The 14,621-nt window shown below is 38.3% G+C and overlaps 2 protein-coding genes across 2 annotated transcripts in view; one reads left to right on the top strand and one right to left on the bottom strand.

Annotated features, from left to right (window-relative positions):
* nbn (nibrin) overlaps nucleotides 1-14,621 on the top strand; it is a 59,552-nt gene that overhangs the window by 20,892 nt on the left and 24,039 nt on the right. Inside the window, exons 9-12 of the mRNA XM_073044462.1 lie at nucleotides 495-630; nucleotides 1,856-2,143; nucleotides 2,834-3,281; nucleotides 8,354-8,518. Coding sequence (XP_072900563.1) covers nucleotides 495-630; nucleotides 1,856-2,143; nucleotides 2,834-3,281; nucleotides 8,354-8,518 — 1,037 coding nt within the window. The remainder of the gene's footprint in view (nucleotides 1-494; nucleotides 631-1,855; nucleotides 2,144-2,833; nucleotides 3,282-8,353; nucleotides 8,519-14,621) is intronic.
* Nucleotides 8,530-14,621, bottom strand: part of osgin2 (oxidative stress induced growth inhibitor family member 2) — a 69,516-nt gene continuing 63,424 nt past the window's right edge. The window contains exon 7 of the mRNA XM_073044471.1: nucleotides 8,530-8,969. The gene's annotated coding sequence lies outside the window, so the exon portion shown is untranslated. The remainder of the gene's footprint in view (nucleotides 8,970-14,621) is intronic.

Here is a 14,621-nt window from a genome sequence, read left to right as displayed (position 1 = left end):
TCTTGAATGCATCCAGAGACTTGGCCTCCACTGCCTTCTGGGGCAGAACATTCCACATATCCACCACTCTCTGGGTGAAAAAGTTTTTCCGCATCTCTGTTCTAAATGGCCTACCCCTTATTCTTAAACTGTGGCCTCTAGTTCTGGACTCACCCATCAGCAGGAACATGCTTCCTGCCTCCAGTGTGTCCAATCCCTTAATAATCTTATAAGGACACGAAGTTCATAAAAATGTAGGGTGTAGTTGAAACATTAATCTATAACAATGCACGAAGGATGCATGCTTCCTTTAATTTTTATTTTATTTTCATCTTCACTGTATAATGAATCACTGAGCATACTCATGGAATATGCTGGAAAGGATGTATTTATCTGTTTTCCTTTGTCAGGAGTTTAAAAAAAAAGCTGTTTTCATGAATCATTATAATTTTTCATTTTGTTGGATAGAGGAAGTAAATTTTATTTCTTTATGGGCAATGTTCTTTCCTTTATAGAAACCAGTTCACAAACAATGATTCCAGGGCCTACACTCTCTCAAAGTGTGTGTATGGCTGACATGACAGCTCCGGAGTTTTCACAAACTATTGCATGTGTTCCAGATACTCAACCAACGCAGGATCAAAGTACAAGGCAAGTACAATTTTTCAGCTACTGTAGCTAATTGACTGGATCTCTTAAAATTAGTGACAAAGTCAGTAGTGCCCAAAACCATAGAAAGCATATTGAAGTTACGGAAAATAAGCAACATAGATTTAGTAGGCTGTTACAAACATTAGCGAATGTAGTCTTGAAAGTTTTACAAGCTACCTTCATTGGTTCATGTATGCTTGATATTAATCTATTTAGTATTCTGAAAGAATATGAGGGCAAATATTGAAAATATGTTGATTGTACATTTGTTAAGAAGGAAACATTAATGCAGGAGAATCTGCAGATGCTGTGAAATCCAGAGTAATACACACACAATGCTGGAGAAACTCCGCAGATCAGCAGCATCAATGGAGAAGAATAAACTGTCGATGTTTTGGGCCAGGACCTTTAATCAGTACTGATATGGATTAGCTGTCATTGGCTAATCAGTGGTTCTATCAGTGATTTTTTTTTTCCAGTAGTGTTCTTAGAAGCACAGTATTAAATTCTTAATTTAGTTCTGAAGAGGCATCCCAAGCCTGAATGTTAAATGTATCTATTTTAGAAGCTGCCTTATCTGCTGAGTGTTACCAGAACTTTTTGTTTCTATTTCATATTTCCCTCATCTGCAGACCTTTATGTTATTTTCTGTGAAGTTAGTATTTCAGGCCAGTGTTTTTCACCATTGATCTGAAGCATTTTCTCTTATTTCTCCTCCACAGATGCAGTCTGACATGACGAGCATTACCAATATTTATGTTATACTTTGTAACTGAAAGTCAGACAGTAGATGGAGCAGTTGTCTTGCTATATGTGTATTTTGCCTCTGTTATTAGTAAAGGCAGTGATATAGTTGTACAGCATGAAACAAGTCTGCACTGTGTCTATACTAACTGTCATGTCTCTACTAATCCACTTATCTGTATAAATTTCATATCCCTCTGTGCCTTGCTCACACATGTTTCTGTCCAATGCCTCTTAAATTTACTGTTACCGGGTCTAGGCCCGAAACGTCGACTATCTCTTCATTTCCATAGATGCAGCTTGACCTGCTGAATTCCTCCAGCATTTTGTGTGCATTGCTTTGGATTTTCAGCATCTGCAGATTTCCTTGTCTTTATAAACTTCCAAGGGACCACTGCATATCAAAGATTCTATACATTTTAAAGAAATGATGTAAAATAGTTTGATAATTAGCTATATGAAATGTTGTTAAATTTTACAGATCAATCAGAAGTCGTGCACAAGTGATAGAAGAAACACCAGAAATGGAAGTGGGTAATAAAGTGGCAACACAGAATATGTCTGCAGTAGAGGAAACATTCAGCATGAGTCTATTAAATTCTACAGAAAAAAACCATTCGAATGAAGAAAAGAGACAAACATTGACGACTGATGACAAAAAACCATCCACAGCAACAAGACATAAGCACGCTGAAAGGAAAGGCAACAACTCTTCACGAAAACAATCCCATCTTATCCACAACTACTTTCAACCAGTGGAAAGAAAAAGGTGAAACTTCAGATTATAAGAAAGATAACTAATGAAACTTTCAGTTTAAAAAAAAATAAACTGCTGGAGGAACTGTGTGTGTCAGGCCGCATTTCTGGAGGGGAAATGAACAGAAGATGTTTTGGGTTGAGACCCTTCACTTGGACTGAAAAGAGAGATAGCCAGTTGAGGGTAAGGGATGGAGCTAGAGCTGGCAGATTGGGGAGGGAAGGGTGAAAATAGTGACAGGGGTGGAGTGTGCCCTTTGATCGTAGTATGTAGGTGATATGCAGATAGAATGGGTGGAGGAGAGGAAAGAAACAGGATAATAATAGTTGCCGGGGTAGGGGTTGAGGTGTGTGAAAGTGGAACTGGGTATAGCAAGTGAAACAGTGGTTTTCCCTTCTTTGGTTAGTTTAATGCTATTTCAATTTTATTTCCATTCCCATTGTTTTTAAATTGTTTTGTCTACATATTAAAAACAGGTAAACATACTCAGTTTGATGATCCTATATTTCATTTCATTACTTGTAAACTCAGATTAGATGGCGATTGAGAATTGCATTCTGATGATCCCTTAAACTAAAATACACTAAGTAGTACTTACTGTGTATCTTTCAATCCCTATCTTTAGCAGAATTAAAAGGCTGGAATGGAAATTAAAGGAGATTTTAATGAATTCTTTTATATGCACATATTAAAAAAATACAGGGAAAGAGAGGAAACTGGATTATCTCAGGCTAAATTTGCAAGAACAGAGGGCCCAGAACTACTCGATGATCATCCTCCACACATTGATTCCACAATGGAAACAAAAGATTCTGAATGCAGAAATCAGAGCACACAGACCAAGTATTTTTCTGAAAACAAAACAGAATCCTATGCCAAGTGTTCAAAAGGGAATTCTGGACCATTAAATGAAGCAAAAGTAACAGGAGATGATGTCCCACAGAAAAATGAACTTTTGTGTGAGTATAAAACAGAAAAAAGAAAACGTGAAGAAAACCTGGAAGATGACATGATATTTTCCAGAAATCAGCCACTGGGAGAGAGTGAAAGGAAAAAGGTAGAACTTGACGTTTTGCCATACAGTATAAAGGAAGAGCATATGACAGATGTGAAAGATGTGCCCATGTCGGAGAATGGGGTTAAAATAACTGTGAGTAATGCTTTGTTTAAATTAATGGTTTTACATGTGTGCATATAGAATAATCATTTTAATAGAAAGATGATGTAAACCTAATAGATGTTTCCTTCCTTTGCAAGATAAAATTATAGCTTCTTAAATCCAACCCTTGCCATTATGTTTAAGAAATTACCACCAAACCTCCTACACAATAATTAAAATATAGTACTCTGTAGTTTTTCTTTTATTAGATGTACCTTTTAGTTTTTCATCAAGTCAGAATCAGATTTATTATCACTGGTACGTGTTGTGAAACTTGTTAACTTAGCAGCAGCAGCAGTTCAATGCAATACAAGTTTTCCCCGCTATCCGAAAGTAGTGCATTCCTATGAAACCTTTCGTAAGCCGAAATGGTGTAAAGCGAAGAAATAATTACCATAAATTTATATGGGAACAATTTTTGAGTATTGCCACACCCAAAAAATAACCTACCAATTCATACCAAATAGCCCATAAAACCTAAAATAACACTAATATATAGTAAAAGCAGGAATGATATGATAAATACACTGCCTATATAAAGTAGAAATAATGTATGTACAGTGTAGTTTCACTTACCAGAATCGGGAAGATTTAGCCAAAACTGATTTGTAGAAAAAAATCGGCACATACACGCATGCGCACACACCTGCCCACGCAAGGCTTCACAGTCATGGTAGTCTTTCTTGGGGTAAACACAAGTTTAAAGCGGGCGCCTTTTTTACAAAAGTGAAAATGCTGTTCTGATTTCTTTATGTTAGCGAAAACAGGTACTAATCTAAGTTTTTTGTAAAAGCAAAGTGGAATAAAGCGGGGGACACCTTTACATAATAAGAAGAAGAAGAAAAAGAAAATAATAAATAAATAAATAAATAAGTGAATGAATTACTGTTTATGTTCAGTGGGTACTGTGCAGCAACTGTTAACAAGTGAAAACTGCTGATGCTGTAAATCTGAATTAAACAGAGCATGCTGGAAAAACTCAGGTCATCAAGCAGCATTTGTAGAAAGAGACACAGTTTGATGAAAGATCTCAGACCTGAACCATTAATTCTGATTCTCTTTCCACTGTTGTTACCTGACCTGTTGACTGTTTTCAATCGATGGTTAGAAAATGGAACATCACAAATTGGTAAACCTCCTCTTTTCATCTTAGGGAAGTTAAGATCAATTAGATGAGGTTTCTGCTAGCCCTGTTGAAATTATTCATTCTACCGTAACTTCCAGTTGCCTAAGAAATTTTCAATATTTTTATCATTGAATTTTTCAAAGTACTTAGTATGTGCATTTATTATTATTACAATCTACTTTGAGATATACTGCAGACTATTTCATGTACATTGCTGCAGTTTTAATTATTAATATGATTGTCATTTGGGAATTTGGATTTGCTTTTAAAATTTGTATTTGGAATTTTGAAGCAATGTTTGGGACATAATTAAAGCTATTAATTAAACTTAGGAGCCAGTGATTTAATCAAATAAGTAGGTGCCACATATACATCAGTGTTTTAGTACAAGTATAGATTATCATGATGTATAGAAATTGTATTGCATACTTTACATTATTATCCATTATGGAAAAAGATTTAGTGCATCAGAGGTGTTAAACTCTGTTCAGAAAATGAATGTTCAATTTTTTTCCATTAATATTGAGAGTCAATGATAATTAAAATTATGCCCTCAGTGCATATGTTTGTACAGCAGAGTTTGAGAATATATAGAAAATCATATATTTACAGCCAGTAAACTTTTTCTATTTCTTCTTCGTGTCCAAGTATTGGAGACCACAAGTAGAGTATTCCAAAATTAAGCATGTAGTCATTGAGACATTTAAGAGTGCCCTAAATAGGTAAAAGGAATGAAGATAATCTGATGCAGATGAACGTCAAACTGAAGTACAACAGTCCCCAGGTTATGTTAGTGTTATGGTCCTGAGAACTGTTTTCTTTTATACAAGTATTCCCAGGGTTCTGAAGGAGGTGGCTAAAGAGATTGTGGAGGCATTAATAATGCTTTCAAGAAACTCTACATTCTGGAATGGTTCCAGAAGACTGGAAAATGACAAACATCACTCCACACTTCAAGAAGGGAGAGAGGTAGAAGATAGGAAATTATAGAGTAGTTAGTCTGACCTCTGGTTGAGAAGGTATTGGAGTCAATTGTTAAGGATATGTTTTTGAGATACTTGGAGGCACATGACAAAATAGGCCAAAGTCAGCATGGTTTCCTCAAGGGAAGATCTTAACTTGCAAATCTGTTAGAATTCTTTGAAGAAATAACAAGCAGGATAGACAAAGGAGGATGTTGTGTACTTGGATTCTCAGAAGGCCTTTGACATGGAGCCACACATGAGGCTGCTTAACAAACTACAAGCCCATGGTATTAGAGGAAAGATTCTAGCGTGGTGATCAGTGGGTGATTGGCAGGAGGCAAAGAGTGAGAATAAAGGGAGCCTTTTCTGGTTGACTACCAGTGACTAGTGGTGTTCCACAGGGGTCTGTGTTGGGACCAATTCTTATTACGTTGTATGTCAGTGATTTGAATGATGGAATTAATGGCTTTGTTGCAAAGTTTGCAGATGATACAAAGATAGGTAGAGGGGCAGGTAGCTTTGAGGAAATAGGGAGGCTACAGAGGGCTTAGACAGATTAGGAGAATGGGCAAAGAAGTGGCAAATAGAAGGCAGTGTTGGGAAGTGTATCGTCGTGTACTTCAGTAAAGGAAATGAAAGGGTTAAGAGAAAATTTTAAAAATCTGAGGTGCAAATGGATTTGGAAGTCCTTGTGCAGGTTAATTTGCAGGTTGAGTCTGTGGTGATGAAGGCAAATGCAATGTTAGCATTCATTTCAAGAAGACTAGAATATAAAAGCAAGGATTTAGTGTTGAGTGTTTATAAAGCACTGGTGAGTCCTCACTTGGAGTATTGTGTACAGTTTTGGGGCCCTTAGAAAGGATGTGCTGAAACAGGGGAAGGTTCAAAGGAGGTTCATGAAAATGTTTCCAGGATTAAACAGTTTTTCATATAAAGAGTGTTTGGCTCTAGGCCTGCTCATAAAGAAGGGAAAAATGGAATACAAATGTAAGATAGACAATAATATTAAGGAGGATACCAAAAATCTCTTCAGATATATAGTGTAAAAGTGAAGTGAGAGTAGATATCAAACCAATGGGAAAACAATACTGGAGAGATAGTAATGACAAGAAAAATAGCAGGCAAACTTAATAAATATTTAGTATCAGTCTTCACTGTGAAAGACGCTAGTAATGTGCCAGAAGTTCAAGGGTGCCGGGGGCAGTAGTGAATGAAGTTGCCATTACTAGAAGACAGTGTTTGGGAAACTGAAAGGTCTGAAGCTAGATAAGTCGTTTTGAAAGAGGGGTTATCTCATTGAAACATATCTGTTGAAAGGCATCAATAACGTGGATGTGGAGAGGACGTATGATGGGGTTGTTATCAGAGACCAGAGTACACAGCCTCAAAATACAGGGTTGAACAGAGATGAAGAAGAATTTCTTTAGCCAGTTAGTGGTGAATCTGTGGAGTTTGCTGTGAAGGCCAAGTGTTTATGTGTATTTAAGACAGAGATTGATAGATTCTTGATTCTAAATGGACATTGAAGCTTTGGACACTACCTCACTTTTTTAAATATACAGTATTTCTGTTTTGCACATTTAAAAAAATCTATTCAATATATGCAATTGATTTACTTCTTTATTTATTATGTTTTATTTTATTCATTTTTTTTCTCTCTCTTTCTCTGCTAGATTATATACTGCATTGAACTGCTGCTGCTAAGTTAACAAATTTCACGTCATATGCCGGTGATAATAAACCTGATTCTGATTCTGATTAATCAGGGCATAAAGCATGAAAATGGGGTTGAGAGGGAATTGGAAGAAGGAAGACTTGATTATTATGTGGTTATTACCAGCAAATATGGAAGCAGATCTCCCCATTTGAGGAATCTATGAAAGATTGTAGTGTCCTGTTGGATCCATTTTGGAGTCCACTCGAGCAACATGAGCAGGTTACCTTTATGAACCTGCTCTTTCTAATGGAATAAAAGGGTAAATCCCCATATTGGGCAGCACACACAAAATGCTGGTGGAATGCAGCAGGCCAGGCAGCATCTATAGGAAGAGGTACAGTCGATGTTTCAGGTTGAGACCCTTCGTCAGGACATTAATACACCAGACTACTACAGTACCACCCCCACCCCTAATCAGAGGGTTTTATGGTAAGGTTGGGATTGGTGCAGAGTGAGGGCAGAGCAGAGCGTTCGGAAGGAGTGAGATTGGAATTGGAACAAGGTGTGGTGAAGTCGAGACAGTTGATGTCCCTTCAGCAGTTAGCAATAAAGAGATCCAGAGCAGGCAGAAGACCAGAGCGGGGCCTCCAAGAAGAGGAGGAGCGTTGAAGACGGGAGAAGGGGTCATCGGTGGGGGTAGGAGAGTCCTTGCTGAAGAAGTAAGCTTGGAGACGGAGCTGGCGGAAGAAGAGTCCAGCGTCATGGCGTACACGGAACGCACTGAGATATGGGCACAGGAGGACATGTGAGGCCCTTACTGAGGAGAGTGCTCTGATGAAGGGTCTCAACCCAAAACATCGACTGTACTTCTTCCTATAGATGCTGCCTGGCCTGCTGCGTTCCACCAGCATTTTGTGTGTGTTGCTTGAATTTCCAGCATCTGCAGATTTCCTCGTGTTTGCCCCATATTGGGGGTGTATTTTGTACATCTGGTATTAAATCAGATTCTTTTTTGAAAAAAAGTCATTTTCTAAAACACAGTTGGTGCTTTTCTGGATTAATAAAAAGAATTAGATGTTCAAAGTACATGATAAAACTCTTCAAAGCACATTATAAAGCTCTTCAAAGCAGTACAAACATTTTAGAAGGAAATGAGCGTACATAATTTTATATCACTTCTATGAAAGTTCAATAACTTTATTAATTCCTTTCTGTCATTTAAACTACAATACATTGCTTATCAAATGATCTTATGTTTTCAAATTAATGTTTATCATTCTAGAATTGCTTTGATGATATTTTCTTTGTTTTATAGCATGTGGAATTGCAGCAATCTGAAAATTATGATACTACTCCAAGCAAACTTATGTTAACTGTGTTCAAGTCACTTGTTGTTACTCAGCCTGGAAGAGCGACTCAACCTATCTCCAATAACAATGCCAATGACACCCAACTGAAGAACTTTAAAAAATTTACAAAGGTTAATATTTGTCTTTTCATTTGTACTGTAGATAGTAAATAGGTTTATGAATTACATTACCTAAACAATTAATGATCATTCAGCAAACTTTAAAAAATTTATATGCTATTATATGAAATAGGTCAAATCTTATTTGAAAAGTAGCTGAATGGTTTTTTTTCTGCACTCTTTCAACCTTATTAATATCCTTCCTGTAATTCGGTGACCAAAACTGCACACAATACTCTCTTTACTACCCTATCTACCTGTGACGCCACTTTTAGGAAATTTTGTATCTGTATTCCCAGATCCCTCTGTTCTACTGCACTCCTCAGTGCCCTACCATTTACCTTGTATATTCTACCTTGGTTTTCCCTTCCAAAGTGCAATACCTCACACTTGTCTGTATTAAACTCCATCCGCCATTTTTCAGCCCATATTTCCAGCTGGTCCAGATCCCTCTGCAAGCTACCTGCAGTTAAAAAGGTATAAAAGACAGACTATAGTTCAGTAACAAATTATATATTTAAATGAAATACAGAATAAATTAGAACACTATAAACCTATTATTTCCTAATAGTTACTGACAAAAGAATTCATCCAGGGTACATGGCTGTGTTTTTTTTGATTAACTGTAATTGGACAAAATCAGTGCAGGTATCTAGTGCAGATAATGTACTGCCTTCATAAAATGCTTTTGATGAGATTGCATCCTCTAAGTCTTTATTTTCATGTTAACATTTAAGATGATTACTGATACTTTCACATTCTTCAAAGTTCCTAACTTGCTGAATTAGTGATGTCATTTTACTTTTCACTTCTGGCCATTTCTGGCATCTCCAAGCCTGAATACTTGAAACTGCGGTGTGCAATACAGTTTTAAATTGTCTTACTGCTTATTTCTTGCTAACTATCAATGATAAAAATCACTGCTTTTTGAACAAAAGCACATGCAACTGTTGCAATTTAAAACCTGCTTGCTGTATGCACAGTGTATTCTCTAATGGTCACGCAAATGCACACAACTGATGCCAGTTAAAAGTTGTTCACAAAAAGTCTCCTGTCCTATTAAGCAGCATAGTTTTTTAAAAACTTTTTAAAATTTATTCATTTATGGGATGTGGGCATTGCAAACTGAGCCAGCATTTATTGCCCATCCCTGGTTGTCCTTGAGAATGTGGTGATCAGCTGCCTTCTTAAACTGCTGCAGTCCAAGACCCCTTCCATTACTTTGCTGATGATTGAGAGCAGGCTGATAGGGCAGTAATTGGCTGGGTTGGATGTCCTCTTTCCCAAATAGTGTCTCAAATAAACAAATAAAATTCCCATCTTCTGTTTCTTCTACAGTACTGTGCAAAAGTCTTAGGCACCCCAGCTGTATATATGTGCCCAAGGGTTTTGCACTATATTTCTATTACTGCACATTTTCATTTTTAGACCATAAGATATAGGAGCAGAAGTAAGCCATTTGGCCCATCGAGTCTGCTCTGCCATTCAATCATGAGCTGATCCAATTCTTCCAGTCATTCCCAGTCCCCTGCTTTCACCCCATACTCTTTGATGCCCTGGCTAATCAAGAACCTATCTATCTCTGCCTTAAATGCACCCAGTGACTTGGCCTCCACAGCTGCTCATGGCAACAAATTCCACAGATTTACCACCTTCTGGCAAAAGTAATTTCTCCACATCTCAGTTCTGAAAGGATGTCCTTCAATCCTGAAATCCTGCCCTCGTGTCCTAGAATCCCTTACCGTGGGAAACAACTTTACCATATCTAATCTGTTCAGGTTTTTTAACATTTGGAATGTTTCCTCCTCATTCTGAACTCCAGGGAATACAGCATAAGAGCTGCCAGACATTCCTCATACAGTAATCCTTTCATTCCTGGAATCATTCTCATGAATCTTCTCTGAACCATCTCCAATGTCGGTATATCCTTTCTAAAATAAGGAGCTCAAAACTGCACACAATACTCCAAGTGTGGGCTCACAAGTGCCTTACAGAGCCTCAACATCACATCCTTGCTCTTATATTCTATACCTCTAGAAATGAATGCCAACATTGCATTCACCTTCTTCACAACCGACTCAACCTGCAGGTTAACCTTTAGGGTATCTTGCACGAGGACTCCCAAGTCCCTTTGCATCTCTGCATTTTGAATTCTCTACCCACCTAAATAATAATCTTGTTTATTTCTTCCACCAAAGTGACTTTACAACATTGTATTTCATTTGCCACTTCTTTACCCATTCCCCTAAACTATCTAACTCTCTGCAGGCTCTCTGTTTCCTCAACACTACCTGCTCCTCCACCTGTCTTTGTATCAACGGCAAATTTAGCCACAAATCCATTAACACCGTAGTCCAAATCATTGACATACATCATGAAAAGCAGAGGTCCCAACGCCGACCCCTTTGGAACTCCACTGGTAACTGGCTGCCAGCCAGAATAGGATCCCTTTATTCCTACTCTATTTTCTGCGGACCAGCCAATGCTCCATCCATGCTCGTAACTGCCCTGTAATTCCATGGGCTCTTATCTTGCTAAACAGCCTCATTTGCGGCACCTTGTCAAAGGCCTTCTGAAAATCCAAGTACATCATGTCTATTGCATCTCCTTTGTCTATTCTGCTTCTAATTTCCTCAAAGAATTGCAGTAGGTTAGTCAGGCAGGATTTTTCTTTCAGGAAACCATGCTGGCTTTGGCCTACCTTGTCATGTGCCTCCAGGTGCTCTGTAATCTCATCCCTAACAATGGATTCCAACAACTTCCCAACCACTGATGTCAGGCTAACAGATCTAGTTTCCTTTCTGCTGCCTCCCACCATCCTACCTAAATAGCGGAGTAACATTTGTAATTTTCCAGTCATCTGGTACAATGCCAGAATCTATCAATTCTTGAAAGATCATTGTTAATTCCTCCACAGTCTCTCCAGCTACTTCCTTTGGAACCCGAGGGTGCATTCCATCTGGTCCAGAATACCCTCAGACCATTAAGCTTCCTGAGCACCTTCTCAGTCGTGATTTTCACTGCACAAACTTCACTTCCCTGACACTCTTGAAAGTCCGGTATACTGCAGACATCTTCCACTGTGAAGACTGATGCAAACTATGCATTCACTTCCTGTGCATCTCTCATTACAATATCTCCAGCGTCATTTTGTATTGGTCCTATATCTACCCTCGACTCTCTTTTACCCTTTATATACTTTAGTATCTTCTTTTATATTAGTTGCCAGTTTCCTCTTATAATTCATCTTTTCCTTCCAAATGACTTTCTTAGTTTCCTTCTGTAAGTTTTTAAAAGCTCTCCAATCCTTTCTTCCCACTAGCTTCCTTGTCTGCCCTCTCTTTTGCACGGTAGTGGCCTTCTTCCCTTTAAAAATTTCTTCTTATTTGGAATGTATCTGTCTTGCACTTCCCTCATTTTTTTTGCAGAAACTCCAGTCATTGCTGCTTTGCTGTCCTTCCTGCAAATGTCCCTTTCTATTCAACTTTGGCCAATTCCCCTCTTATGCCATTGTAATTTCCTTTATTCCACTGAAATACCGACACATTGGATTTTATTTTTTCCCTCTCAAATTTCAATGTGAACTTGATCATATTGTGATCACTGTTCCCTAAGGGTTCCTTAACCTTACGCTGTCTTATCACCCTGGATCATTGCACAACACCCAGTCGAGCACAGCTGATCCCCTAGTGGGCTCTGCAACACACTGTTCTTAAAAAGCCATCCCTTAGACATTCTACAAATTCTCTCTCTTGAGGTCCAGTACTGACCTGGTTTTCCCAATCCACTTTCATGTTAAAATCCCCAATGATTATCATGATATTGTCTTTCTGACATGCCTTTTCTATCTCCTGCTGTAATTTGTAATCCACATCCTGGCTGCTGTCTGGAGGTACTAGTGCCATTAGGGTCCTTTTACTCTTGCCATTTCTTAACTCAACCCATAGAGATTCTACACCTTCTCATCCTATGTCATCTCTTTCCATGATTTAATATTATTTATTATACACAGAGCCACACCACCCCCTCTGCCAACTAACCTATCTTTCCAATATACCGTATATCCTTGGACGTTCAGCTCCCAATGGCAGCCGTTTTATTCCTTATGCTGCATGCATTCAAATACAATATTCTCAGTCCAGTGTTTGTTGCTTTCTGTTTTAACTGCACCATGCCTCTATTGCCCTGTATTGCCACTGGCTTTGATTAAATCTCATCTGCCTGTTCTTTCTATAGTCTCTGTTGCATGCTGTCTTTGATTTATTTAGTTTTTCCCCTTCCTCAGCCCTATCACTCCAGTGATAGGAGCTTTTTGTTGCTTTTTTTCTTCTGCAATTATTAATTTCTGTTACTAATACAAAAAAAATCTTTTGTCCCAACTGTCTTAGAAGGTTAAAATAGTTTCTTTGCATTTGATGCCAATATCAAGCTATGATAATTGCTTTTCTGTTGTTATTTAATGGGGCATGTTTTATGTGTGAGTTTAAATATAACTTACATGTTTGTTACCAAGAGTCATAGATCACTACAGCATCTAGTCTATGCTGAAACATTCATCTGCCTAGTCCCATCGACCTGGAACATGCTCTCCAAATCCCTCCCATCCATATACCTATCCAAATTTCTCAAAAATACTGAAATCAAACCCACATTCACGAATTCCGCAGGCAGCTTGTTCCACACACTTACCACCCTCTGAAGAAAGAAGTGTTCCCCTTAAACACTTTATGTTTTACCTTTAACACATGACTTCCAGTTGTAGTCTCATCCAACCTCCATGGAAAAAAACCTGCTTGCGTTTACCCTATCTTTACCCCTCATAATTTTGTAAACCTCTATCAAATCTCCCCTCTATCTTCTACATTCCAAGAAATAAAGTCCTAATCTTTCCCTATAAATTGGGTTCTCAAGCCTGGCAACACCCTTGTAACTTTTCTCCACACTCTTTCAATATTACTTGCATCTGTCCTGTAGGTGGGTGACCAAACCTGTAGACAATACTCCAAATTAGGCCTCACAATTTATCTTATACAATTTCCCAATTCCAATTCCTGTAGTCAGGAATTCCTGTACTCAGTACATTGATTTATAAAGGCCAATACGCCAAACCCTCTCTATTGTAATGCTACTTCCAAGGAATTATGGATCTATATTCCCAGATCCCTCCATTCTACACCACACTCCTCAGTGTAAGACCTACCCTGAGACGAAGGGTCCTGGTCCGAAACATCGCCTGTACTTCTTCCTACGCATGCTGCCTGGCCTGTTGTGTTCCACCAGCATTTTGTATGTTGTAAGACCTACCCTGGTTGGTTCTCCCTCACACTTGCCTGCATTAAATTCTACCTGTCATTTTCATTTTCACAGCTGGTCAAGATCCTGCTATGAGATTTCTTTGTCTTCCTCGCTGTCCACTACACTTCAAATCTAGGTGTCATCTGCAAATCTGCTGATCCAGTTTACCACATTATCATCCAGATTTTGTTGATATGCTGTAGATGACAAACAACAATTGACACATTAGCAATTCCTGCAGCACACCACTAGTCACAGGGCTCCAGTTATAGAGGTAACAATCTACTACCAGTCTGGGTTTCTCCTGCGAAGCCGAAGTATAATCAAATTGACTACCTCACCTTGATTGCTAAGGAACTGAGCCTTCTTGACCAACCTCCCATGCTGGACCTTGTCATATCCCTTGCTAAATTCCATGTTGACAACATCTGCCTTGGCTTCATCAATTTTCCTCATAACTTCCTAGAAAAACTCTCAAAAGATTACGGTAGTTAGACACGACCTACCACACACGAAGCCAAGTTCACTGCTCTCATTGGTCCCTGCGTATCCAAATACTGAAATATCCGATCCCTTAGAAATCCTAACAGAAACTTTCCCATCAGGCTCATCAGCCTATAATTTCCTGGCTTATTCTTGGAGCCTTCCTTAAACAACAAAACAATATTAACTGTCCTCCAGTCCCCTAGGCCAGCCTTTCTCAGCTTTTTTGCCATGGAGGAGCCCTTGAAATAATTTTCAGGTCTCTGAACTGCTGCATATAAGTTATTATATAAGTTATTATATAACTTATTATATAAGTTAGCATGATCAGTAAGTT

This window comes from Hemitrygon akajei, chromosome 1 (assembly GCF_048418815.1).
Source record: "Hemitrygon akajei chromosome 1, sHemAka1.3, whole genome shotgun sequence".
Lineage (NCBI taxonomy): Eukaryota > Metazoa > Chordata > Chondrichthyes > Myliobatiformes > Dasyatidae > Hemitrygon > Hemitrygon akajei.
This window is presented reverse-complemented; position numbering and strand designations above follow the sequence as displayed.